This window comes from Triturus cristatus, chromosome 6, assembly GCF_964204655.1.
Source record: "Triturus cristatus chromosome 6, aTriCri1.1, whole genome shotgun sequence".
Taxonomy (NCBI): Eukaryota; Metazoa; Chordata; class Amphibia; order Caudata; family Salamandridae; genus Triturus; species Triturus cristatus.
Genome location: NC_140589.1, coordinates 1,745,865,685 through 1,745,892,634, shown reverse-complemented (window position 1 = coordinate 1,745,892,634; position 26,950 = coordinate 1,745,865,685). Strand labels below are relative to the sequence as shown.

Sequence of the window (26,950 nt, the reverse complement as noted above, 5' to 3'; positions counted from 1 at the left end):
GCAACACTTTTCTGGGTAATACCACTACTAACATAGACCTGACACTCAATGAAAAAGTATCCAAATTAGAACGTCTAGAGAAGAAACTGATCAGAACACGTCTACATGGACACACTCTAGCTAAATATCTAAAATCCAATGTCATCCCTGTAGGGTTACAAGTAAGGAATGAACCAGCCATCTTCCTTGATAACCCAAAATTCAAAGAGAATTTTAGCTTTGTGTCAAATAACTGTTCCAGGCACTGGATGGTGCTTGGCATTGAAACTGCGGTGGAAGAAGTGCAACGTCTAACCAAAGAGATACATGATCTGAAGAAAGAGATCATTGAGGACAAGGCATTACTTAATGCTAAAGAAGCTTTAGAAAGGCTGGAAAGAACCATTCGTGAATTTGACATTTACACACAAGCCACCAAATTAGACAAAGTAGCCAGGGACATCAAGGTATATGACAAACGAGCTACTTATCCATACCTACAGGAGGGTTACTACGTAAGGGAACCACAGGGCACATTCTCTAGCAGAGGCAGGAGTGGATTCAGAAGGTACGCAACCTTCTCTGGATCATCAGTCAGCAGTAACGCTGACAGTGACACAGAACGTGCAGGTCCAAGTTCAGGTACAAACACAGGTGCACCCCCTACAGGGCAGAACTGTCAACAGCCCCCTTTTTTAGTGGAGGAACCATGGTGGGGACAGCGAGGACGGGGACGTCCCTGGGGCAGACCCAGGGGCCCCAGAGGCGGAACATGGAATCAGGGGAGGGGCCAAATGAAAAAACAAATACACTTCCAACAGGAGACACATGGAGAAATACAGACCCGACGACAGCACTACAGATGGTAGCTCATGTACCCAAAAACCCGATAGTCAATTTATCAGGCCATACACTGACACCCAATGAACAGGGAATCCTGGAAAAAGGCCTTTCCTTTGTACCAACTTCCATGCCTAACACATTTAACTTGAAAATTGAGCTGCACCAATTCTTCAGGAAGATTCGCCTAAAACACTATTTTCTTAAGACTCCCTACAACCCGGTCTTCTCAGGCAGTGGCCTTAGACCACCCTCTAAGTTTAACCCACCTACTCACCTTATGTCACATAAATTGTTGGCATACAAACAGGTAGTCATGAGGGACGTTGACTCCATATTGACTAAAAGACAATATGTGAAATATAACGTGAGCAAACTAGAACGAGAAGCCCTAGAAACCCTGAAAAAGAACACCAACATCGTGATTAAGCCCGCGGATAAGGGCGGTGCAATCGTCCTTCAGAACGTGGATGATTACAGAAAAGAGATCCTAGCACAGTTGTCAGTTGAAGGTAATTACACTAAACTCAGCAGGGACCCCACACATGAGATAAGTAACATCATAAGTGATGTGACAAAACGGGCTTTAGAATCCGGTTTTCTAAACAAACTTGAGTATGAATATTTAAATAACAAACACCCGAGAATACCGACTATTTACACCCTCCCAAAGATACATAAGCGTATGGAGGATCCACCGGGCAGACCAATCATCTCTGGATGTGGGTCAATTTTGGAGCCCTTATGTAAATACGTAGATGTATTTTTAAAACCCATCGCTGAGAATACTGCGACCTACCTCAGAGACACGATGCAAACAATCCAATTAGTGGACGAACGCCTTTTTGACTCCAATACACAGTTATTGGCCACTATGGATATAACGTCCCTCTATACTAATATTCCACAACATTCAGCACTTACCAGCATGGAATCGGCACTTAACACCAGACCTGCCCCACATGAAGTTCCCACTGAGTTCATAATCTCACTACTCAAGATCGCAATGACCTGGAATTACTTCACCTTTCAAGGTAGTTTCTACAACCAGACTAAAGGCGTAGCGATGGGAGCAAGCTTCGCTCCCAACCTGGCCATTATCTATATGAATGATTATGAAAATCAATTTGTCTTCAGTGACCTCAACCCTTATAGGTCCAATATAGCACTTTGGCGACGTTACATCGACGATGTACTAATCATTTGGCAAGGAAACAATGAACAATTGGTTACGTTCCACCACTGGCTGAATACATGCTCAGCTGACATTCAATTTACTCTAGAATCTAATAGAGAAGCGGTACACTTCCTGGATATCATTATCAAGTCAGAGTCAGGCAAATTGCACACGAGTCTCTACAGAAAAAACAGTGAACGAAATACACTACTGCGTTACACTAGTCACCATCCGCGTAACCTCAGGGATAACTTACCCTTTGGTCAATTCCTGAGGTTACGTAGGAACTGCTCTAAAAAAGAGGATTACTTTGATGAGTCAGCAAGTCTTCTAGCTAGACTTTTAGAACGTGGATACCCCATCAGACTATTAAAACAGGCACGTAAACGGGCCTGGCACAACCATAGAGAGTTCTTACTAGCTCCACAACCTAGAACAAACATCAAGGATGAACGTCTAGTATGTGTCACGACATTTAACACGAAAAGCAGTGCTATAAAAAAGGCTATCAATCGACATTGGCACCTAATAGCGGAAGATTTGGGTAATATGCCACCACCCTTACACGCTTTCAGGAAGGGCAAAAATATAAGAGATTATGTAGTTAAATCTCTACTCCCCACACCTCGTACAGCAAACCAAAATACACTTTGGGGAATTCCACCGATTAGAGGTCACCATAAATGTGGATCATGTAAGGCCTGTACACTGACAAAAGAGATAACGGAATTTTCACATAATAATCAGACATATCAACTCAATGTACATAGTAACTGTAATACCATGGGAGTTTTCTATGCCATTGTCTGCCCATGTGGCTTTATGTACGTGGGCCAGACAATTCAGAAAGTTAAATGTCGCATCCTGCAGCACTGCAGCCGCATACGCTGCAAGACACAAGGTGCCCCCCTCGTGGACCATTTCTCTGCTTTTGAACACCCTGCAGATAGCCTGAGATGGTGGGTAATTGAGAAGGTCACACCCAACCCAAGAGGTGGTGACTTCAATAGTATACTCAGCAAACGAGAATGCAGGTGTATACACTCCCTGGACACGATCGCCAGGGGTCTGAATGAATTTGAGGAAATCAGTAAGCAGATCTCAATTATGAATATTGGATGAACCTTGGATGAGTCCACCCTTGTGGAACACACACATAATGGGTCATGTTGTCACCAGGGCCCTAGTATGTCAAATATGCCTCTTAATAAGTTAGTCATGACCAACACCCAATGTCTAATTGCTATGGTAGCTTACCTTGTAACGCTGATTTCTGTTGTACATATTGTCTGACTATGATGTTTAACCACCATGTACCACACCCAACCAGCTTTGGTTACCACGCGTAATTTGATACATTCTGTTGTACACATTGTTTAACCATTATTCCTGTACAACACTGTTCTACGTATTCAGATGATGTTTACCTAATGGCTAAAATGTTTCATTATGAATTTCTTGTTTTTTGTTAATATATGTAAAATTGTAATTAGGTTTGACTGTCTTAATTAATGCCTGCTCCATACTATCTACAGAAGTATAAGGGACACCTCTCGGTTTGAAGTATATATATCGGAGGCTTAATGCAGATACAATTATCAACTCGAATTTAATTTGTCAGCAAACTAAAGACCTTGACTTCTTATGAACGCATGATAGGAGGACTCGCAACCGGCAGTCCGGTTCGAGTCTTTTAACTCTTTCCCCTTTCTCACGCCCCGGTACCGTAGCCCTTACGTCGACGCCTCTTTTAAATAGACGTCCTCGCGGTGCGCGGTGATTAGTAGACGAACACAACGCGTTACGGATGGTTGCCGGATCTTAACGGCTAAGGTAATTTTAGCTTGTGTGGAACATCACCTGCTTCTTGTTGAGAGTACCTGGACACACTCGCCTTCTAACCACACTCCCCCCTTTTTATATATCCCCATCCTTAGCCCGGGATTGACTCCAAACGTGGTGAAATAAGAACAAAAGAAACAAGTTTTGGAACGCAAGTGGGTGGCATCTCGCAACTGAGGTAACCCTCCTTTAATCTCATGCGTACATTTTACTAATTATAAGATTGGCTCCATTAATTGACAGCCGGTTCTTCATATTTACAGCCCCCACCAGCCCCACTGTGTGACACCTTACTAACGGAGGACAGCCATATGTGGTACACCACTGGATTTCCATTAAAGGGATTCGCTTCGCGCATTGCAGCAGGTAAGCCCTCCCTACCCCCTCACAGGCCTTCTTACGGGGTTTTTAATCATTTTCCCATGCAACACATGTTTACTTCAATCTCATTAATTTTAGGCAATCTACTAGGCCCAACCATTCCAGGTTGTTCCCCAGTCCTGAGGAAGATCCGCAAGGCCAAGGTTCAAACCACCACTAGGCCACCAAGACGGATCGAAACGTCGACGCCCCATACATACATACCTGGGATACGCCCATCTGCCCACGTGCTCTATTAGAATTGGCTTCTAATGAATGTATAATCGTTTGATTTAATTAAAAACCGACACACGTGACCAGGTTCTTGCACTTGGATGGTGAATGATAACCAGTCCATTGCTTAACTTATTTAAATTTTTCTTATGTCACAACCTCTGAAATAATTCCCTCTTTCCTTTTTCACTTTCTTTACTCAAGCACCCTTACTATTTGCACGTTCCCCTTGGAACAACCTTGACACAATTGTTAATGGAAATTTTATAAAATCTTTGATAAAAAAGAATAAAAAGCTTTACTTACTGTGGATATTGTTTTGTTTCATGGTTGACCTTATGAGCAATACTGTATTGGATACTAAGAGCTACCAAAATAGATTATATGTAGCTCAGAATATGTGAATGATATCACTAAGTTAGGAACTACTACCTATTTTGATTTATGGTCCAGGACCATTGTTTTTCGTATTACATTGTACCCAGGTCCTTGACATTTTTGGGTTACCCCATTTTTTGTAATGGTTACCTTTGTGCAGGCAAGTCCTGCGAGGGTTTTATGTTAAATGTTGTATGTCAAATATTGTATGTCAATGAGTGATTTAAGTCTTATAGTTTCTTGTTAGCCATCACTGTAGCTACGGCTATATCTCTGACTAATATTACACGCATTATGTCAGATAAGGAAACCTTATCTTATATCGAAGACTACATAGATAAATTATTGCAAGAACAGGAAGGCAACACTTTTCTGGGTAATACCACTACTAACATAGACCTGACACTCAATGAAAAAGTATCCAAATTAGAACGTCTAGAGAAGAAACTGATCAGAACACGTCTACATGGACACACTCTAGCTAAATATCTAAAATCCAATGTCATCCCTGTAGGGTTACAAGTAAGGAATGAACCAGCCATCTTCCTTGATAACCCAAAATTCAAAGAGAATTTTAGCTTTGTTTCAAATAACTGTTCCAGGCACTGGATGGTGCTTGGCATTGAAACTGCGGTGGAAGAAGTGCAACGTCTAACCAAAGAGATACATGATCTGAAGAAAGAGATCATTGAGGACAAGGCATTACTTAATGCTAAAGAAGCTTTAGAAAGGCTGGAAAGAACCATTCGTGAATTTGACATTTACACACAAGCCACCAAATTAGACAAAGTAGCCAGGGACATCAAGGTATATGACAAACGAGCTACTTATCCATACCTACAGGAGGGTTACTACGTAAGGGAACCACAGGGCACATTCTCTAGCAGAGGCAGGAGTGGATTCAGAAGGTACGCAACCTTCTCTGGATCATCAGTCAGCAGTAACGCTGACAGTGACACAGAACGTGCAGGTCCAAGTTCAGGTACAAACACAGGTGCACCCCCTACAGGGCAGAACTATCAACAGCCCCCTTTTTTAGTGGAGGAACCATGGTGGGGACAGCGAGGACGGGGACGTCCCTGGGGCAGACCCAGGGGCCCCAGAGGCGGAACATGGAATCAGGGGAGGGGCCAAATGAAAAAACAAATACACTTCCAACAGGAGACACATGGAGAAATACAGACCCGACGACAGCACTACAGATGGTAGCTCATGTACCCAAAAACCCGATAGTCAATTTATCAGGCCATACACTGACACCCAATGAACAGGGAATCCTGGAAAAAGGCCTTTCCTTTGTACCAACTTCCATGCCTAACACATTTAACTTGAAAATTGAGCTGCACCAATTCTTCAGGAAGATTCGCCTAAAACACTATTTTCTTAAGACTCCCTACAACCCGGTCTTCTCAGGCAGTGGCCTTAGACCACCCTCTAAGTTTAACCCACCTACTCACCTTATGTCACATAAATTGTTGGCATACGAACAGGTAGTCATGAGGGACGTTGACTCCATATTGACTAAAAGACAATATGTGAAATATAACGTGAGCAAACTAGAACGAGAAGCCCTAGAAACCCTGAAAAAGAACACCAACATCGTGATTAAGCCCGCGGATAAGGGCGGTGCAATCGTCCTTCAGAACGTGGATGATTACAGAAAAGAGATCCTAGCACAGTTGTCAGTTGAAGGTAATTACACTAAACTCAGCAGGGACCCCACACATGAGATAAGTAACATCATAAGTGATGTGACAAAACGGGCTTTAGAATCCGGTTTTCTAAACAAACTTGAGTATGAATATTTAAATAACAAACACCCGAGAATACTGACTATTTACACCCTCCCAAAGATACATAAGCGTATGGAGGGTCCACCGGGCAGACCAATCATCTCTGGATGTGGGTCAATTTTGGAGCCCTTATGTAAATACGTAGATGTATTTTTAAAACCCATCGCTGAGAATACTGCGACCTACCTCAGAGACACGATGCAAACAATCCAATTAGTGGACGAACGCCTTTTTGACTCCAATACACAGTTATTGGCCACTATGGATATAACGTCCCTCTATACTAATATTCCACAACATTCAGCACTTACCAGCATGGAATCGGCACTTAACACCAGACCTGCCCCACATGAAGTTCCCACTGAGTTCATAATCTCACTACTCAAGATCGCAATGACCAGGAATTACTTCACCTTTCAAGGTAGTTTCTACAACCAGACTAAAGGCATAGCGATGGGAGCAAGCTTCGCTCCCAACCTGGCCATTATCTATATGAATGATTATGAAAATCAATTTGTCTTCAGTGACCTCAACCCTTATAGGTCCAATATAGCACTTTGGCGACGTTACATCGACGATGTACTAATCATTTGGCAAGGAAACGATGAACAATTGGTTACGTTCCACCACTGGCTGAATACATGCTCAGCTGACATTCAATTTACTCTAGAATCTAATAGAGAAGCGGTACACTTCCTGGATATCATTATCAAGTCAGAGTCAGGCAAATTGCACACGAGTCTCTACAGAAAAAACAGTGAACGAAATACACTACTGCGTTACACTAGTCACCATCCGCGTAACCTCAGGGATAACTTACCCTTTGGTCAATTCCTGAGGTTACGTAGGAACTGCTCTAAAAAAGAGGATTACTTTGATGAGTCAGCAAGTCTTCTAGCTAGACTTTTAGAACGTGGATACCCCATCAGACTATTAAAACAGGCACGTAAACGGGCCTGGCACAACCATAGAGAGTTCTTACTAGCTCCACAACCTAGAACAAACATCAAGGATGAACGTCTAGTATGTGTCACGACATTTAACACGAAAAGCAGTGCTATTAAAAAGGCTATCAATCGACATTGGCACCTAATAGCGGAAGATTTGGGTAATATGCCACCACCCTTACACGCTTTCAGGAAGGGCAAAAATATAAGAGATTATGTAGTTAAATCTCTACTCCCCACACCTCGTACAGCAAACCAAAATACACTTTGGGGAATTCCACCGATTAGAGGTCACCATAAATGTGGATCATGTAAGGCCTGTACTCTGACAAAAGAGATAACGGAATTTTCACATAATAATCAGACATATCAACTCAATGTACATAGTAACTGTAATACCATGGGAGTTATCTATGCCATTGTCTGCCCATGTGGCTTTATGTACGTGGGCCAGACAATTCAGAAAGTTAAATGTCGCATCCTGCAGCACTGCAGCCGCATACGCTGCAAGACACAAGGTGCCCCCCTCGTGGACCATTTCTCTGCTTTTGAACACCCTGCAGATAGCCTGAGATGGTGGGTAATTGAGAAGGTCACACCCAACCCAAGAGGTGGTGACTTCAATAGTATACTCAGCAAACGAGAATGCAGGTGGATACACTCCCTGGACACGATCGCCAGGGGTCTGAATGAATTTGAGGAAATCAGTAAGCAGATCTCAATTATGAATATTGGATGAACCTTGGATGAGTCCACCCTTGTGGAACACACACATAATGGGTCATGTTGTCACCAGGGCCCTAGTATGTCAAATATGCCTCTTAATAAGTTAGTCATGACCAACACCCAATGTCTAATTGCTATGGTAGCTTACCTTGTAACGCTGATTTCTGTTGTACATATTGTCTGACTATGATGTTTAACCACCATGTACCACACCCAACCAGCTTTGGTTACCACGCGTAATTTGATACATTCTGTTGTACACATTGTTTAACCATTATTCCTGTACAACACTGTTCTACGTATTCAGATGATGTTTACCTAATGGCTAAAATGTTTCATTATGAATTTCTTGTTTTTTGTTAATATATGTAAAATTGTAATTAGGTTTGACTGTCTTAATTAATGCCTGCTCCATACTATCTACAGAAGTATAAGGGACACCTCTCGGTTTGAAGTATATATATCGGAGGCTTAATGCAGATACAATTATCAACTCGAATTTAATTTGTCAGCAAACTAAAGACCTTGACTTCTTATGAACGAATGATAGGAGGACTCGCAACCGGCAGTCCGGTTCGAGTCTTTTAACTCTTTCCCCTTTCTCACGCCCCGGTACCGTAGCCCTTACGTCGACGCCTCTTTTAAATAGACGTCCTCGCGGTGCGCGGTGATTAGTAGACGAACACAACGCGTTACGGATGGTTGCCGGATCTTAACGGCTAAGGTAATTTTAGCTTGTGTGGAACATCACCTGCTTCTTGTTAAGAGTACCTGGACACACTCGCCTTCTAACCACACTCCCCCCTTTTTATATATCCCCATCCTTAGCCCGGGATTGACTCCAAACGTGGTGAAATAAGAACAAAAGAAACAAGTTTTGGAACGCAAGTGGGTGGCATCTCGCAACTGAGGTAACCCTCCTTTAATCTCATGCGTACATTTTACTAATTATAAGATTGGCTCCATTAATTGACAGCCGGTTCTTCATATTTACAGCCCCCACCAGCCCCACTGTGTGACACCTTACTAACGGAGGACAGCCATATGTGGTACACCACTGGATTTCCATTAAAGGGATTCGCTTCGCGCATTGCAGCGGGTAAGCCCTCCCTACCCCCTCACAGGCCTTCTTACGGGGTTTTTAATCATTTTCCCATGCAACACATGTTTACTTCAATCTCATTAATTTTAGGCAATCTACTAGGCCCAACCCTTCCAGGTTGTTCCCCAGTCCTGAGGAAGATCCGCAAGGCCAAGGTTCAAACCACCACTAGGCCACCAAGACGGATCGAAACGTCGACGCCCCATACATACATACCTGGGATACGCCTATCTGCCCACGTGCTCTATTAGAATTGGCTTCTAATGAATGTATAATTGTTTGATTTAATTAAAAACCGACACACGTGACCAGGTTCTTGCACTTGGATGGTGAATGATAACCAGTCCATTGCTTAACTTATTTAAATTTTTCTTATGTCACAACCTCTGAAATAATTCCCTCTTTCCTTTTTCACTTTCTTTACTCAAGCACCCTTACTATTTGCACGTTCTCCTTGGAACAACCTTGACACAATTGTTAATGGAAATTTTATAAAATCTTTGATAAAAAAGAATAAAAAGCTTTACTTACTGTGGATATTGTTTTGTTGCATGGTTGACCTTATGAGCAATACTGTATTGGATACTAAGAGCTACCAAAATAGATTATATGTAGCTCAGAATATGTGAATGATATCACTAAGTTAGGAACTACTACCTATTTTGATTTATGGTCCAGGACCATTGTTTTTCGTATTACATTGTACCCAGGTCCTTGACATTTTTGGGTTACCCCATTTTTTGTAATCATTCCACTTATGCAACATCTACTGAAGACACTCAGATTGCACATGGTGGCCCTGGTGTGGGCTGGTAAACAAACCACCATTCTATGAGAAGTGCTGACCCTTCCTTACAATCAGGGGAGGCTGGCAGCACCGTACTTTAGGCTCTATTATTACATTTTGCTTCTAGCTGCGCCCACCTCCATACATGACCCACCACCGATAGCACACAACACTGCAGATCCCACAACTTTATCCACTTTAATTGGTTCAGTCTCCAGCTACCCTTGTTCTGAAATTAACTACGTCTCTTGTACGCTGCTAGCATGAGAGGGGCTCTGATGGCACCTGGGTCTCCTCATTCTATACGCCCCAGAACAGTCTATCACCCATTTCCCCATGACTGCTCTCACAAGCGACAAGGCAGTCCTACTGCGCATGCAAAGCTGGCACATTCACCAGACGGCTGTAATCTTCCTTGGGGGGAGGGTCGGGGGTACAATATTTCTGCTCTTGATGTACGTATATCCTACCGGCTTAGAACGCTATGCAAAGATAAATACCCTACATTCCCTCAGGAACCTCCTCGCTCTAATCCCTGGCTCTGCTACACACTGCTATCACCTCCAGGCATCTAGTGACCAATCTTTTTACCACAATGCAATTTTAGGCCCCTCTCGCAATCCCTGAGCAAAAGCACAGTGGGAAGCAGACTTGGGAATTATAATCTCGGATAAAGTATGGACATACTCCTGCAGCCAGATAGGGGAACTTTCCCCCAATGGCCGACCCGCTTGCTGTACTTCAATTTTTTCACCGTATTTGCCTTGCACCACTTCTTCTCTTTCAGCTTATACTCAGAGCAGACTCTTGTGAAAGGTGTGGGGAGACAGGGGCTGACTTTGCCCATATGGCTTGGTGCTGGCCATGCGTTCATGCTTTTTGGGAAGAAGTGCTCTGTATAATATCTGATATGGCAGGTCCTACTTGTGCACCCTCGCTGTAAATGGCCCTACTGGGCTGCACCATGTCGGCAGAACGGGGCGTCAGGCAATTTGTTTTTGTTGCCCTCCTTCTGGCCAATCGATGAGTAGCTTGTATGTGGGGCAGAGACTGCTCACCTACTGTTAAGCTTTGGTTTAAGACTGCGATCTATTGCAACAAGCAACTGGAACTCATACTACTCCACAATTCAAAAGGCACTTCAGGCACGCAAAATTTGGGCCCTTTGCAGGTCTACTAGCTCACACATGAGGTGCCATCCTAGGACCTATAAATGATCAACATGGAAACCAATAGAAGGAGAGAGTTGATGCTATGGCTAGAGAGGGCTGAGCGAATGATAGCAATCACTAGCGCACACGTCCTGGACTAATATGATGATATATGACAGTAATTTGCTTTAGTGCTGTAACCCTCCAAACTTCTGGAGGTGCAGGGTGGATATCCATCTCTGCTTTACAGCACGGGTCATGTGGGATGACGTATGTTTGGCTGTGAGTCATAGTAACTATTTGATTGCTTCATGTCATGTCCATGCACATTATGCACGCTTGTTGGCTCTTCAATCAACCAATCAATCAATCAGTTAATTTGTAAAGTGCACTACTTACCCGTAAGGGTTTCAAGGCGCTGAGGGGGGGGGGTGGGGAGGGGTTGCTGCTGCTACTGGTCGAAGAGCCAGGTCTTGAGTCGTCTCCTGAAGGTCAGCAGGTCTTCGGTTTGTCGTAGGTTGAGGGGGAGGGTGTTCCAGGTCTTGGCGGCGCGGTGGGAGAAGCACCTGCCTCCGGATGTGGTTCTACAGATGTGCGGGACCGTGGCCAGGGCGTGGTCAGCGGAGCAGAGTTTCCTGTTGGGTAGGTAGAAGGAGAGTCGACTGTTGAGATAGGCTGGACCGGTTTTGTGGAGTGCCTTGTGTGCGTGGACCAGGAGCTTGAAGGAGATTCTTCTGTCGACGGGGAGCCAGTGCAGGTTCCTTAGGTGGGGGGTGATGTGGGTGAGGCGCGGGACATCGAGGATCAGGCATGCAGAGGCGTTCTGGATTCTATGCAGTCTGTTGATGAGCTTGGATGAGGCTCCGGCGTAGAGGGCGTTTCCGTAGTCGAGTCTGCTGCTGACTAGGGCCTGGGTGACTGTTTTCCTTGTGTCTGTCGGGATCCATTTGTAGATCTTGCGGAGCATACGGAAGGTGCTGAAGCAGGTAGAGGAGACTGCGTTGACTTGTTTGGTCATGGTGAGTTTCGAGTCGAGGATGACTCCCAGGTTGCGTGCATGGTTGGTAGGAGCCGGGGGTGTCCCCAGTGATGCGGGCCACCAGGAGTCGTCCCATGCTGAGGGGTTGGGCCCGAGGATGAGGATCTCCGTCTTGTCTGAGTTCTGCTTAAGTCGGCTTTCCTTCATCCCGTCGGTGACAGCCTTCATTCCCTGGTGGAGGTTGGATTTGGCGGTGAGGGGGTCCTTGGTGAGGGAGAGGATCAGCTGCGTGTCGTCGGCGTAGGAGATTATGTTGAGGTCGTGCTGTCGGGCGATGCGTGCGAGTGGTGCCATGTAGATGTTGAACAGCGTCGGGCTGAGGGAGGATCCCTGTGGGACGCCGCAGATGATCTCGGAGGCTTCGGACCGGAACGGGGGGAGGCGGACTTTCTGAGTTCTGCCGCAGAGGAAGGAGGTGGTCCAGTCCAGGGCCTTGTCTCGGATCCCTGCGTCATGGAGGCGCGTGCGTAGTGTGCGGTGGCAGACGGTGTCGAAGGCGGTGGAGAGGTCCAGGAGGATGAGGGCCGCCGTCTCGCCGTTGTCTAGCAGGATCCTGATGTCGTCTGTGGCGGCGATGAGGGCGGTCTCGGTGCTGTGGTTGCTGCGGAATCCTGACTGGGAGGGGTCCAGGATGCTGTTGTCTTCGAGGTGACGGGTGAGCTGGATGTTAACTTTGTTTCTGATACCAAACTCCATAACACAACAAATAATCTATCAGGGTTAGATCTGAATTTGTTTCAGATGGTATGTACCTATCCTGCAAAGTAATTGACACATTTGTCACATCTAAAGAGTGGAGGGAGAGAGAATGGATTCTGGGTAAACAGTAGTATCAGAAATAATGTTCAACAATAGCTGAGGTGAATATTCATGTATATTTATGCTAAGCATATTTATAATTGATTTGAGTAACCCCGCTAGGTTTGTATATTTTCGATGACATTGAGTCAATTTTCCAATTCTTTCCTTTTTTCAGTATAACAATGAATGGAGTTGTGGTTGCCTGCCATGGGGGGTGTCAGGCCATTGTGGACACTGGAACATCTCTGATTGCCGGTCCCCCCTCAGACATTCTAACCATTTTATATTATATTGGAGCCTCCCTGAACTCGCATAGAGAGGTATGCAGCATCGCATCATATTGTTCACAGATATGTTGTAAATTATTATATCCTTTATTGTTCTAGTGATAGCAAATCTCTGGTGATTGCATATTGTGACCTTTACAGCAAGCACATCTCTGCCAGAACCTTCTGCTTTGACTATTCATGCTGTTTTGATCTTGCTCCACATTTTGCTCATCTAAGATTGCATATCTAGCCATAATACTGCATAGTAAACTGCTATTTTAAAGAAGCACTAGAGGGATCGTAGGCTACATAAGACTGTAATATAGACTTGCACAAGCAACAAAGTAAAGTCATATTTATAGGAATCCGCTTCTATTCACCTGACTCAGGAAGTGAGATCAACAGGCCAGTTTCCTAACAGGTTGCTGAGCAGTTGGTACAAACAGACTGATCCACTTCACAACCTCAAAGATATAAAGAAAAAGGCCATAGCTCCATATAAGCCTTCTAACTCCAGGCTAGAAGTCCAGTCGAATTCTGTCTAGACCTCATACCATACATACATTTATTTAGGCACCATGGTTTAACAACCAACAGCTCAGGCCATAATTTCTGATGCAACCCTGACATTGCGGCAGATTTACTTATGGCCCAAAATTATTCCCAGAGTTTCCCAGTGAGACCAGCCTGGGAAATTACACCCCCAAGACTGTCTCTGAGGTGTTTGGGTTTGCCACCCGATTGTCTCCCTGGGGGCTGGTAAAGAGACCTATGGGTTGGGAGACAAGAGAAAAAGTAAATGGAATAGTACTCTTCTGCACAGGGCCAAACTTCCCCAAAATGGAATAACGTAAAAGTAATTCCTCTTTTGGTAAGAGGAAATAAGGACTTACTTCATATTTGTTCCCCCAGATGAGCTGCATCAGTGGTATATCTGCATAGAGTAGTCAGCCATATATGCGCCGGTCCACCTGTCGTCTAGGATAAGTTACCAAGCCTCAGAATTTCTGCAATTTTAATACTATGGGGACTCAAGGAAAGTGGAGCTAATGCAAATCACCCTTGCCTTTCTTACTCATAAAATTTGCTAACATCTAAGTTTTGGTAGAAGAAAAAAACTACCCAGTCCCCCCACATTTCCCATGGTGGATAGCTGCAGTTTAGAGCCATACGGACTAAGGCCTTTTTTTCAAAAAAAGGTGGGGTCAATAGGAGTCAAGTGAGGTGTGGCAAGCAGGGATCCCACCAGTTGTCCTTACCAAACATATCCTACTAATGGCTAAAAGAAGTATATTTCCTCACATTTATGTGATCCAGCCAACAGAAAATGTCCGACCGTCCTTCATTCCAACATTTCTTCTAATAAAAAGAGCACCCCAAATGTGTACATGGGACTATCACATTGGAGATCAAAGATTCAGAAGTGTGACAATTTGAATTAATAAAAACTCTGTTTTTTTAGGGTTGCCAAGTGCTCACGACCTTGATCTAGTACATAGACACCAACAAATACTAACACAGGTGTTTAACTTTTCATTAACAATTAGCATAACAGTAGTGCTGCCAAACAGGGTTGGAGAAGAAGTCCTTTAAAGGGTCTTAAAGTTTGGATGTCCATAAGAAAACAATAAAGCAAATGATTATCAAACACCAGTAAGAACCGTGAAAATAGAACACATTATGATGCCCATAGAACATCAAATAAACTGTTATAACCATCATTATTAAGAATCTAGAAATTAAAGAATACGTTATCAAAAAATTGAATAAAAAAATGATGGAGCATAAAAAGAAAACTGGTTCTGAGCATCTAAAAATGTTCACAAGGGATTCAAGCCTGGCCTAAAAAGTTTCAATCCATCCATGTCTTTGTCTTTTCCTCCACAGGGCTAGCAGCCATATTCTTCAAGCAAACTATTCCTAATCTGATCATCAAACCAATACTTGAAATAATATGATTGAAAGCATCTGTACACCCCATTCAGAATTCCACTCTGCCCTGAGGGCAGAAAGATGATTTATGATTACCATGTTGTGTGGTGAAACTTGATGTTCAGAAGGTAAATATCTTCCCTCTCCAATACTAAGCTTGAGTATAGCAGAGTAGCAGAGAGCATTCAACAACATTCTGCAAAAAGAATTTATGTCTCATCTCTGATAAGGCATCCATCAAATCAAATTTTTATAATTTCAGCCTGTTAACATGTAAGGGGAGGACAATAGTTGAACGTTAAACCTTCAGTTTGGGCTTAGTGTTATGTCATGTGTATTTGTAAAGCGCACTATCACTCTCGAGGGTATCCTGGTGCTGAGGCGGTGTGTGTGCATGTGTCTATGGTACCTTGGTTAATTAAAAGGCCAGGTATTTAGCTTCTTGCAGCACTCAAGAAGAGAGGAGGAGGATACTCTGATGTGGAGTGGGAGGCCGTTCAATCCTTGGGAGCAATAAAAGAGAATGCTCATTGCCGGATTTGGTTCTGTGTATGCGTGGGATGTGTTTGAGTAGGAGTCCTGCGGAGCAGAAGTGTCTGGGTGGTTTGTGGAAGGAGATGTCACTGATCAGGTAGGTGGGGCCTATGTTGTGTAGTGCCTTGAATATGTGTGAGGAGTTTGAAAATAACACGTTTGTGTATCGGGAGCCAGTGGAGCACCCTGAGGTGTGGTGTGATGTGAGTTCTGAGTGAAAGGTTGAGGATGAGCCTGGCTCCCGGGTTCTGAATAGTTTGTGGTCTTCTAGTGAGTTGCCTGGTGATCCTGTCTTAGAGGGTGTTCCAGTAGTCCAACTTGCTGGTGACTAGGGTGTTAGCGACAGTTTTTCTATTGTTGCTTGGGAGTCATTTGGAGTCATCTTTAGGATGTGGAAGCAGGGTGCAGTGAGGGCATTGACTTGAGCAGTCATGTCTAGTTTGCTACCAATGATTATGCCAAGGATGCAGGCATGAGTTCTGGGGGTGGGTCCGAGTTTGGCTGGCCACCAGATGAAGTCCATCAGTTGGAGTCCATGGTGAGGTGTTCGTACCAAAGATCACTACTTCTGTATTGTCTGTGTTGAGCTTTGAGACAGCTGGCTTTCATACAGTTAGCAACTTCGGTCATGGAGGCGGTGAACTTGTTTCTTGTGTTGGTGGTCTTATCCGAGAGGGAGAATATGTGTTGCATGTCTTCTGAATTTGAGAGGATGTTGATCTTATATGCATAGATGACTTTGCCGAGAGGGATCATGTATGCATTGAAGAGGGTGAGGCTGTGTGAAAACTTAAAGCGCTCCAGAGATGAGTTTGCGGCTTCCGATAAGTATGGTGCCAGGCAGACAGCTTGTGTTCTATCTGTTAAGAAGGAGCAGATGTTTCCAGCGTTCCATGAATGTGGATGGAGGCGTTGTTAGTGCTTCATTGATTGGCAGCAGTCCTTTGATTAAGGCGTGAATTGATAAGGGTCAGATGGTGCTCATGATGGTAGCAGCGATTTCCACGGTGGTGACTGGAGGCCAGTGTGGGACAACAGTTTAACATACTATAAACCCCAACTGCCAAACCACAAATGCTGCTGTCAACATTATTATAGCCACATGGTATTCCGATAAAATACAACCTTCTGTTAAATATCCCTTCGGCAGCCCAATGAGTAAGGTGGGCCTGGATTGCGTAAGATAAGTGTCACAGTGAACCTATAAGTTATACTGTGAACCCCATAGACTAGTGTTTCCCAAACTGTAGTTCGTAACCTACAGGTGGGTTGAGAGCAGATTTTTCGGCGGATCGCAATAGTCCAAGCAATAAAGATGCCTTAGAAGTCTGCATTTATCCTGTCACATTTGCTGCGCTTCAAAGACAGAGGTCAAATATCAGCCCAAGCGTTCAGACAAATTGCTGCTTATTTTAACATAGGGACTCGTGTTTACAAACCTCTCTTCTTTTACAGTCAGAGAAAAAATAGTAAAGTGATTTATGTGACAGTCTTGGCTGGAGTTCAGTGAGTCTTCATGCAAAGGCTGTGGGATGGAAATTTTTCGTAATATGCAACAAATTGTAAATACTTGTAAAAGAACTGTATGCATTCAGCAGTAAGAAGAGCAAAGATGAAACACTTTTTTTGTAATTCTGAAGTGGGATGGAAACAGATTTTAGCAGGACCGGAAAAAATCAATACACTTTACTTGGTGATGCACAAATAATAAATATTCACTGAAATCCGATTTCCACACATTATCATTGTGTTCAGTCTAGTTTTATCAGTAAAACTGTATGTCTGTGCAAATGTAGTGCCCATTTTAATGGAACCTGTGCTGTCTGTGCAAATGATAGTGCGAAGCCACACAATGCATTAGTTACATAAAATAATTGCCAACCTCATGCCCATTAAACAATTAAAGCTGGATGGGTCGCAAACGTTTATTGTTCTAAAATGTGGATTGTGCTTTTAAAAAGTTTGGGAAGCACTGCCATAGACAACCTGCATGCGTGGATGTGATCTTAGGGAACTCAAAGCTGAGTGAAATGTATCAAAAGAACATATTTGATCACTACCAAGAATCTGCCAACTTAAACATCAAATCAACATAGCCAGGGCAAAATCCCGACATTAAGCATTTGATAATGCATTATTGTCCAATTTGGAATATAGATGCATATTTAGTACTGCTATTTAGTATTTCAACTATTATGGGTTTCTGTGTTTTAGAAAGGCTGTTTAGCAACACTCAGCTCCACCATACAGAGATAGCTCTCAGGACCAGGAGAAGGCACAGACAATTACTTCAACTGCAGTAGCCCTACATATCGTTGCTCAATTCTTAGTCCAACTGAGCTATAAAGAAATATCCTGGTTAGGAATTTCCTAATATGTACAAGTATGGCTATTCGATGGATTTTTGATCTTTTAACCTTAGGTTAAGAATTTTGGGGGCATAGTAGCAAGGGCTTTATCTCCGCTTTTTTGGCTTGAAAAACCAAAGATGCGGAGATAAAAATATCGCCCTATCAACAACAGGGTGCTAACATGCAAAATCGCATGTTAGCACCCTTTTTCACTACGCTTCCCTCTGCATCTCCAATGAGATGCAAAGTGGGCGTTCCAGAGCAAAATAATAGGAGAAATGTCGCTAAGCGACATGTCTCCTATTATCAAGCTTCACGCTAACCCTGTTAGAGACAAAAAAAGCAGCGCTAACCACGGTTAACGCTGCTTTTTTACGTCTGCTAATTTTCAGATTTAGCCATGTAATCCAATGGGAGGTGGATTACATGGCTAAATTCACCATGGGCTATCAACAAGGATATCCCTATCCTTGTAGTTTTATCACTGCATTACCAGCCCAAAATGGCGCTATCGCTGGATTTTTTATCGCCTAGGCGGTTAGCGTTGTTAATAACGCGATAACCAGGCGATATTATCCAGCGATAGCGGGCGTTAAAAAAATTAACGCTAAGCACCCTTAGCGTTAATTTTCCCTGTTCCTTGTTAATATGCTCCTTGGTTCGGTTACTTAGTTTCAGATAAGCAGCCAACTGTTTGGAGAATATTAGCTCATGGCTGCAGATTGATTGCTTTTCAACATGACGACGTGCATAGACCTAAGAAATTCATAGCTCATTTACCTTAGATGTAGGGTCTATGACATGAGCATTTTTCATAGTTAATTCAATAACACATTTTTCCATATGTTTTATTTCATCCATTTTACTTTTCCAGACAGATTCTCAGTAGCTTTTCTATTGGCGACCTTAGAATAGAAGGTACATCAGACACACTACCCTTCTCTATGATCGCAGACATGCACATTTTTCAGATACTTCCTCCAACTGAGCATGAGTTTTCTCCTTTTTACTCATCACTTTTACATCTTTAATAAGGGTCTCTATGACACTTTTTCAAAATGGTGCCCGCAAGGCACATCGAGTGAGACCACACGGTTGAGACATGTTCTCTATACAGGCATAATTGTGTTAAACTTCATGGATTCCAAGTGGTTTTTCCCTTTACTTGGTTGTCTTATTTTCAAGACTCTGGATTTGCTCTACTTAACTCTTTTAGCTTTATCGCTATCTGCTGAGGAAGCAAAGCACTTTCTCCCTTCTTTTTCATATGCCAGGGTATTAACAGAAAATTGATATTTTGACATATCTTGGTTCAACTAACATGGTGGCAGTTATACAAAGCTTTTTTTGAGGTTGTGAATGGTCCGATTCACAGAATCAGGCCATTTGCGACCTCAGAAACGAATTTTTGTATGTACCAAGGCCAAATTGCGATTTGGTAACCTGTTGCCGAATCGCAATTTGGGAAAGGGGCGTGTTTAGAGCGTCCCTTCCTAATAACAAATCGCAGTGGTATGTATGAAATTGTTTTGGGACCAAAATGCAGACGCAAAACATTCTCATTTTACCACCAACTTTAATCTGATGGTAACCCATTCGCAAATGGGAGGACCCCTTCCCCTTTGTCAATGGTTGTGAAAGTATGTTTTATGAGCAGGCGGTGGACCAACGGAATGAAACTAAAACTATACATTTTACTTTTTGAAATACATCCCATTTTCCTTTTAGGAAAACAGGCTACATTTAAAAAATAAAAAAGATTGGTTTATTGAAAATAAATCACAGACATCTCCAAACTAAAATACTGTGAATGAAGAGATGCAAACACTGCAGTCTTAATAGGAGAGTTACAACCACTGGGCAGAAACCATGCTCTGATACTCCACCAAAGAACTGACTGGAGTTGTCATAGACAACCTCTCTCAACCCATCACTGTCCCTCTACCAAAGAAATTACAGATCCATCAACATGCTCAGCAATTTCATGGTTGGAAGTTTCCTTTCTTCAAGGACTGTCAGAATTGTACGTCATTCTAGTCTCTTCAATAGGTCATTCCACAATCCTCCCTAGAAGGCTTACTACAGGTGCCTTCAGTTCTCTGCGCTCTCTCTCCTTACGAAGAATTATCCTGTCATCGGGTTCAGAAAATTCCATTATTAATTTAAGCCACTTGAACCATAGGGTTGAGCCATGCCTGCCTTGTCATAATTGCTTCTTCCTGTCCAGGCATGTCTGTTTCTGAGGGTAACATGTACGTGTGGCCAGGTCTCCACAGGTAATATGTGATACAGGTTTATCAGGTGCACGCTGCTTTATAAAAGAAGTCATGGTTTTGGTCTTCCAAAGGGATAAAAAAAAGTCCATCTTCAAGGATGCTTTAAAAGGTAGATGGTTCTCTCAGCTGTTGGGGAAGGTAATTCCACATAGTGGTCCTGCTGTTGAGAAGATTCTTTGACCCCTTGATTTCAGTTAAAATTGCCTGATTCAGTCACTGCTTTATCTGGACTACAGAGTGAACGAGCATGCCGGACAAGATGGTTTATATCAGTGCAGATGAGTTACAAGGAATGCAATGGCTAATGGCAACTGATAGACTGGCAAGACAGAGTGCAAGCATGTTTTTGAATTAGAGTGGAGAATAACTATCATGCCAGTGGCTCGTAAAGCAACTCTGGTGAACAACACAAGCTTTGACCTTGTTGTCCAATGATTTCAGCTACTTTATCAATTGCCTTTGTTTTTATAGAGGTTTCTATTCAGTCTCAATAATTAGTCTTATTTGAAAATAAAGGTGAGAAGGAGGATGAAAGGCCACAGTCTTGCTGTGTTATGCCTGAGCTCAAACCGGCCGAATAGATAATACAGAAGAACTAGCTGTCAAAACTCTTAACTGGTGTTAGCGGCCACGGAGGCCATCTGGCAGATACTTGTAGAAAGATCTGATGAAGCAGTTGAATCTGAGGTCGAACATATGGAGGTCAAAGGAGTTGATCATGATGAAGTCAAAGTTTGCATCTGCCAAGATGTCCATAATGTTAACTTAACTTTATGAGAGACCTTGTGAATTATTTTTGCAGAATTTGAGAAGAACCGAATGGAATAAAGTGATGCAGCCATTCAACGATGTCACATCTTGGATGGGTGGATGTGAGGAAATAGGGTGTGTTATATGTAGGGTGTGTTATATGGTGAGGCTGTGCGCCCTCACTGTGTAGCACACTTACCAACCCCTTTAAATTCAGTAGGTTTCATTTGTTATAGCCTTATCTCAACCCTGGGTAGCTGTGGCTCTGAGCAGTCAGACTTTCACAAAAGAACATGTGTAAGTCATTTAAACAGCACCAAAACAATTGAAGAATAAATGAGACACTCAAGAAATCTCACACCAATTAATATAAATAAAGCAGATTTTTATATATTTTTAGACACCAAAGTAAAAAAGACCAGCTGGAAGGTACCAGAGATAAAAGACTTTAAAGGTATAGTAAATAAATACACTTTTTACTCAATGAGAACAAGCATTGGCAAATTTAGCTAATTTGACACACAAGTTTTGGGTAAACATTTTGGCTAGTTATATTATGGTTACTTTGGGTGACCAACTCTGGCAGGGAGCCAGTCAGGGGGATCAGCAAAGCCCTCAGAAACAGTTACCACAAGAGAAGAAGCAGCCTTCAGTTAGTTCTAGTCACTTTTATCTCCTTGTGGTAAACTGCTATGGAAGTGGTCCTGATGCAAGGGATAAAGAATACTGTAGATGCTCAAGGATGTTGTGGATGTGATGCAGTCAATGGGGTCATCCTATGACTACTTGTTGGTCTTAGTGAGGCAATCCTGGCCACAGGGGTCAACGTCCCTCAAAGTCCTCTTGAGCCTGGGCGGAACTCAAGTCAAAATTGGGTTACCAGTCATCTGATATCGCAGGCATAGTGGAATCCTTCCTTGAGCTGTTACTTCCCTTCTAGCCTTTCAGGGTCCAGCGGACTCAGGAGCAACATTTAAGTGTTGGGTCCTTGCTCCTGGTGCTGCACAGCAGCGTGGTGCAGAGTTATGAAGATCTGGGCTACCAATTCAACCCAGTAAAAATCACAATTTAAGGTTTTTACTTCTGGAGCATGTAAAAGTACATGTTGCACATTTTAAAACACAGCACCCTGTCTTAGGACTTGACAGTTACTCACAACTGTAAGCTACCTTGGTGAATAGGCCTGTTGAACTCCATGGCTAGTTCAGTCAAGCAACAAAGGCCTCATTGAAAGGAAGTGGTTCAAAGGTTTGTTCTAGTATACCATAGTGTTGGACTTAGCCCTCTATGCAGGGTCACCCCCAAACGTATTGCCTTCACCCCTCCTGTTTTCTGAACCCATGTTTATTTGCTTTCATGACCTTTGCACTTTACGACTCCTAACCAGTGCTAAAGCACTTACAGTGCCACCCACTGAAATAGCCCTTTAAAACATGTCTCAGGCCTGCCATCGTAGCCTGAAGGATTTTAACACTGCTAATTCTACCAGGCAAAATAAACCTTTTGCCAGGTATAAACCTCCCGTTTTAGTATATATAAGTCATCCCTATGGTAGGCCCTAAGCAGCCCACAGGGCAAGGTGCATTGTATTTGAAAGATAGGACATGTGTTTTTAATTTTCATTTGTCTTGGTAGTGAAAACCTCCTAAATTCTTTTTTCACTACTTTGAGGCCTACCTCTTCCAAGGGATATCATTGGGTTACCTTATTACATTTAATAAGAGCTAACCTTCGTTTGGTAGCAGTTAGAAATATCGTTTTTGGTCTCAAAAGAAATGCAATTTAAAATCAACTTTAATGATAAAGTCTGATTTTAAGTCACAATTCTGAGAATTCCACTTTTAGGAAATTGCATTTTTTTGTCCTAACCATTTGGTGCCTGCAGCCTATGTCCTGGGTCACATGACTGAATGTAGATGGTAGTTGGCCTTTGTGTAATCCTCCCAGACAGTGAGATACAGAGGGACTAGACGTTTCCAGTTACACAGTTACAATAAAGATGGATTGTCCAGCCAGGATCGGAAGGGTCTGATCTGTTCCCTGCCTCACTTACATTTAAAAGGGCTGCCTCCAGCACACTCACAAAGAACTTAACACTAATCTATTGTCACCCTAGAATACCTGGAACCTTGGGCAGCGGAAGGAAGGACATTTCCAGAACCAGATGTGGGAGGTAATCTAGAGGTTTCCCTCACTTCAAAGGCTGGCACCAGGTATAAATATTGGACCCTTAAACCAACTCTTCAGTACAATCCTGAACATGTGGAAAACTTCAGAAGGACTGCTTTGTACTTCAAAGGAATGGGTCCACATACCCTGAGACCTGGTGCCTAGCTATGTGATGGGGATGATATTGATAAATGTTTTTCTGCTTATGATGTATCCCTGAAGATGCATAAGGTCCCAGAGGAGGATTGAGGGCAAACCTTTAGAGACACATGCCCACCATGGGGAGGGATACCCTTCTTACACTAGAGGTAGGGATCAGATGAGGTATGCTCCCATGAAGGCCATTTTGGTCACTAAGTTTGGGCTTACCCCAGAGAAATACCACATACGGTTCAGGGGTAGCCAGGAGGTGCCTAACCAGTCTTGGGTGGAGTTTTTGGATTTCTCCTGCAGGGCACTGAGTCGTGAGTGAGGGGCAGTAAAGTGATTTCAATAAGCTGCATGATCTAATTTTGAGAAAGTACATGCTCAGTGCTTGTTTACAGAGCTGCACTAACACCCAATTAACAGCAAGCTCTCTCTCTTCAGCTAGAGAGCTTGCCCAGGAGGTGGACTTCTGGGCCAGCACCATTGTGTCTAAGAAGGTACCTGGGAGTTTCTCCAGTAAGTTCAGGTTCTCCTCGGGCAGAGTGAGGGGGAGGTCAAAGGCAACACAGACAAGCCCCAGAATAAGGTGGGTGGGAAAGGGTTCCCCTGTCCATTCTGAGAAACAGTGAGGAGGTTCTGGTAGGTGGTGGCCAAGGACACCCCATTACCAACCCGCTGCTTTAGTGTATCTAGTTAGGACACAAGCACTTAGTCAGCCCTAAGAAACCACCCACTGATGGGAACTCTCCAGAGGTGGCCAGCGTGGCCTTAGAGGAAAGTAGTTCTCAGAGGCAGGTGTTAGAACATGCCCTAGTCTCCTCTAGTTGTGAAACAGAGTCAGAGGGTGAGCTTGTGGTCCCTCAGGATGGGAGCCATTACTTCGACCAGATCACAGCAAATGAGATCCCTGTCACTGCTCTGAAAGATACTGGTAACAGCCAGACCATGTTAGTGTAAAGGCTGGTTTTCCCAGATCAGTGCATCGGACAGGTGTGTAGGGTGACTTAGGCCCATGGGAGAGACTTTTTCCCTGGATAGCTCTGCTGTCCTTGGAATGAGGTAAAGAGGCTACCCGGAGGAGAGTCAAAGTCAGTCTCCCAATGCCCAATGACAGTATCCTGGGAAATTAGTTGTCATCGGTGTTGAATAACTGGAAAGGGCAGTCGCCCATAGTGAAAGCTCAGGTTATAGGGGGTACCACTACCAAACAGAGGTTTCAGAGGCCCAGATGGAGGGACATGGTGTTGAAGGGCTCACCCCTGATCCCTGTTCTGCCTCAGGGTCCAGACCCTGGGCTGGGAAACCAGGCTCAGGTTACCACCCCTGAAATGGTTAAAGGGAAGGTGGAAGTAGGGTGCCTAACACCCAAGGCTATTGCCCCCCCTCTGAGATACCTCAGAGGCCTGGAGACCCCCAGGAGCAAGTAGAGAACCCCTAGTCAGCCTCAAAGTTAAAAGTGAGGCCAACCCATGACCACTCCACTGTTCCCAGTAAGGTGTGCGCGGGCGCACCCTCGCACCTATCTCACCCTTTTAAAAAATGAAAGGCAGCAAGATTAAAAGCATGATGTGTGCTTTCAGAATCGCCTTTTAACAAATGAAAGGCAGCAAGTTTAAAAGCATGATGTGTGCTTTCAGAATCACCTTTTAACAAATGAAAGGCAGCAAGTTTAAAAGAATGATGTGTGCTTTCAGGGGATTCTGGAAGCACATGGGTGCTTGTAGACTTGCTGCATTTCTTTTGGTTATAGAGCACATCACACAATCTGGCCCGCCCTATTACGAAAAGAAATGCAGCAAGTCTACAAGCACATGTGTGCTTTCAGAATCACTGCTGCTGCAGCTCCAAGAAACACCTGCCCACCAGTGACCCTTTCCGGACATACAATGAGTTCTGGGTCAGAGCCCATTGCCAGAGCTACTCCTGCTCCTGTCTTGATACTGGATCCCTGTGTGGGTCTGGCCTGCTCTCAGGGCCTGCTCCAGGGCGGACTTCTGGGGGCGCCGTGTTTACAAGTTTGTTATAGTTTCAAAAACCCCTGCTACCGCATTCCCAGCATCCAGCAATTTCAATACAACAATAAAAATGTCTGGATAACACCAGTGATTAATGTTCCTCCTGGAGTGAGATCAGAGTTTTGTTTAGTAAAGTTTTGACTCAACCAAAAGTAGCGCAGTGGGTTAATATGCCTGCTGCAAAGTAGGTGGACCGTGAAGATCACAAAGTGTATATAAGTAAAGAGGTCAGTGCTTTTTTCAGAGAGATCCTTGATCTCCTTGCAGTGTATAAGTTAAAAATCCTAATATAAAACAGTGAGCTTATAACTGACATCAAGGACTGTCTCTGTTTAATGTGTGTAATGTAAAGTGCTCTGACACCCTACACTGGTATGAGCGGCGCTATAAACCTAATTAAATGCATCTCTGTGAGTGAGTGGTTATGGAGATTTGAGGGGCACTGTTAACCCCTTGAGTGCCCCGCCCTTTCCACGCCCTGTGCCGGGCGTTTCATTAGCGGGCGGGGCTCATGACGAGATAGTCTCGTCATGGGCACAGCGCAACCGCGGCCCATGACGAGACCATCTCGTCATGGGCACTCAAGGGGTTAAAGGGTGATAGTGACAGAATCCATGGCAAAGGTGGTCATTGGGGAAGGGGTGCTAACAAACATTGTCGCCCCGGGCGCCACCAGCGCTAAAGTCATCCCTGGCTCTATTTGCCATTGCCCGAGCCTCTGGCTGGTGGTGGGATATCTCATGGATGTGGATTGGGGAGTTATTGAAAAGGCAAACTGTTCTACACCCATCCTTGAAAGAAGCCTCTGTTCTGTGCTTGAAAACATCTCCTACTTGATGTTGCTTGAAAAATATCACCAAATGATTATTGTTTCTTCATGCTGGATCCGCACTAGTTTACCTGCTCATGTTAGCCTGCATCCTAGGCCCTGTACTTGCAACATGCACTCCAGTGTGTTTAAGGCACATAAATAGTGATGATGCTAAACTGGTGGCATAGCCTTAATATCCAAGGAGTCCATATCTATCTCCATTTTAGATCAGATGTGTACGGACGCAATAGAAGGTCTAGTTTTCAGACTCGACCTGCACCCACAACATAGCTGGAAACGGGCTCTTGTTTATAATATAGACCCCCTGGCCCGCTACTAGGTTTTACTAACCAACTGATGGAATTCATTTCCCCCCATGTCATCTCCACCCAAAACGTCCTACTCCAGGGGGATTTTAATATCCACAGTGAGAATTCTTCCAATCTTGATGCCACAGCTTGCCTAGCAGACCTGGCCACAATTGATCTCTTGAAGATCAACAATGCCCCTACCCATTCTGCAGGGCATATGCTAGATCTT

The 26,950-nt window shown here is 43.8% G+C and overlaps 1 protein-coding gene across 1 annotated transcript in view; it reads left to right on the top strand.

Annotated features, from left to right (window-relative positions):
* The window catches only part of LOC146821914 (pepsin A-like), a 310,154-nt gene that overhangs the window by 239,846 nt on the left and 43,358 nt on the right, over positions 1 to 26,950 (top strand). Inside the window, exon 7 of the mRNA XM_085609935.1 lies at positions 13,332 to 13,476. Coding sequence (XP_085466061.1) covers positions 13,332 to 13,476 — 145 coding nt within the window. The remainder of the gene's footprint in view (positions 1 to 13,331; positions 13,477 to 26,950) is intronic.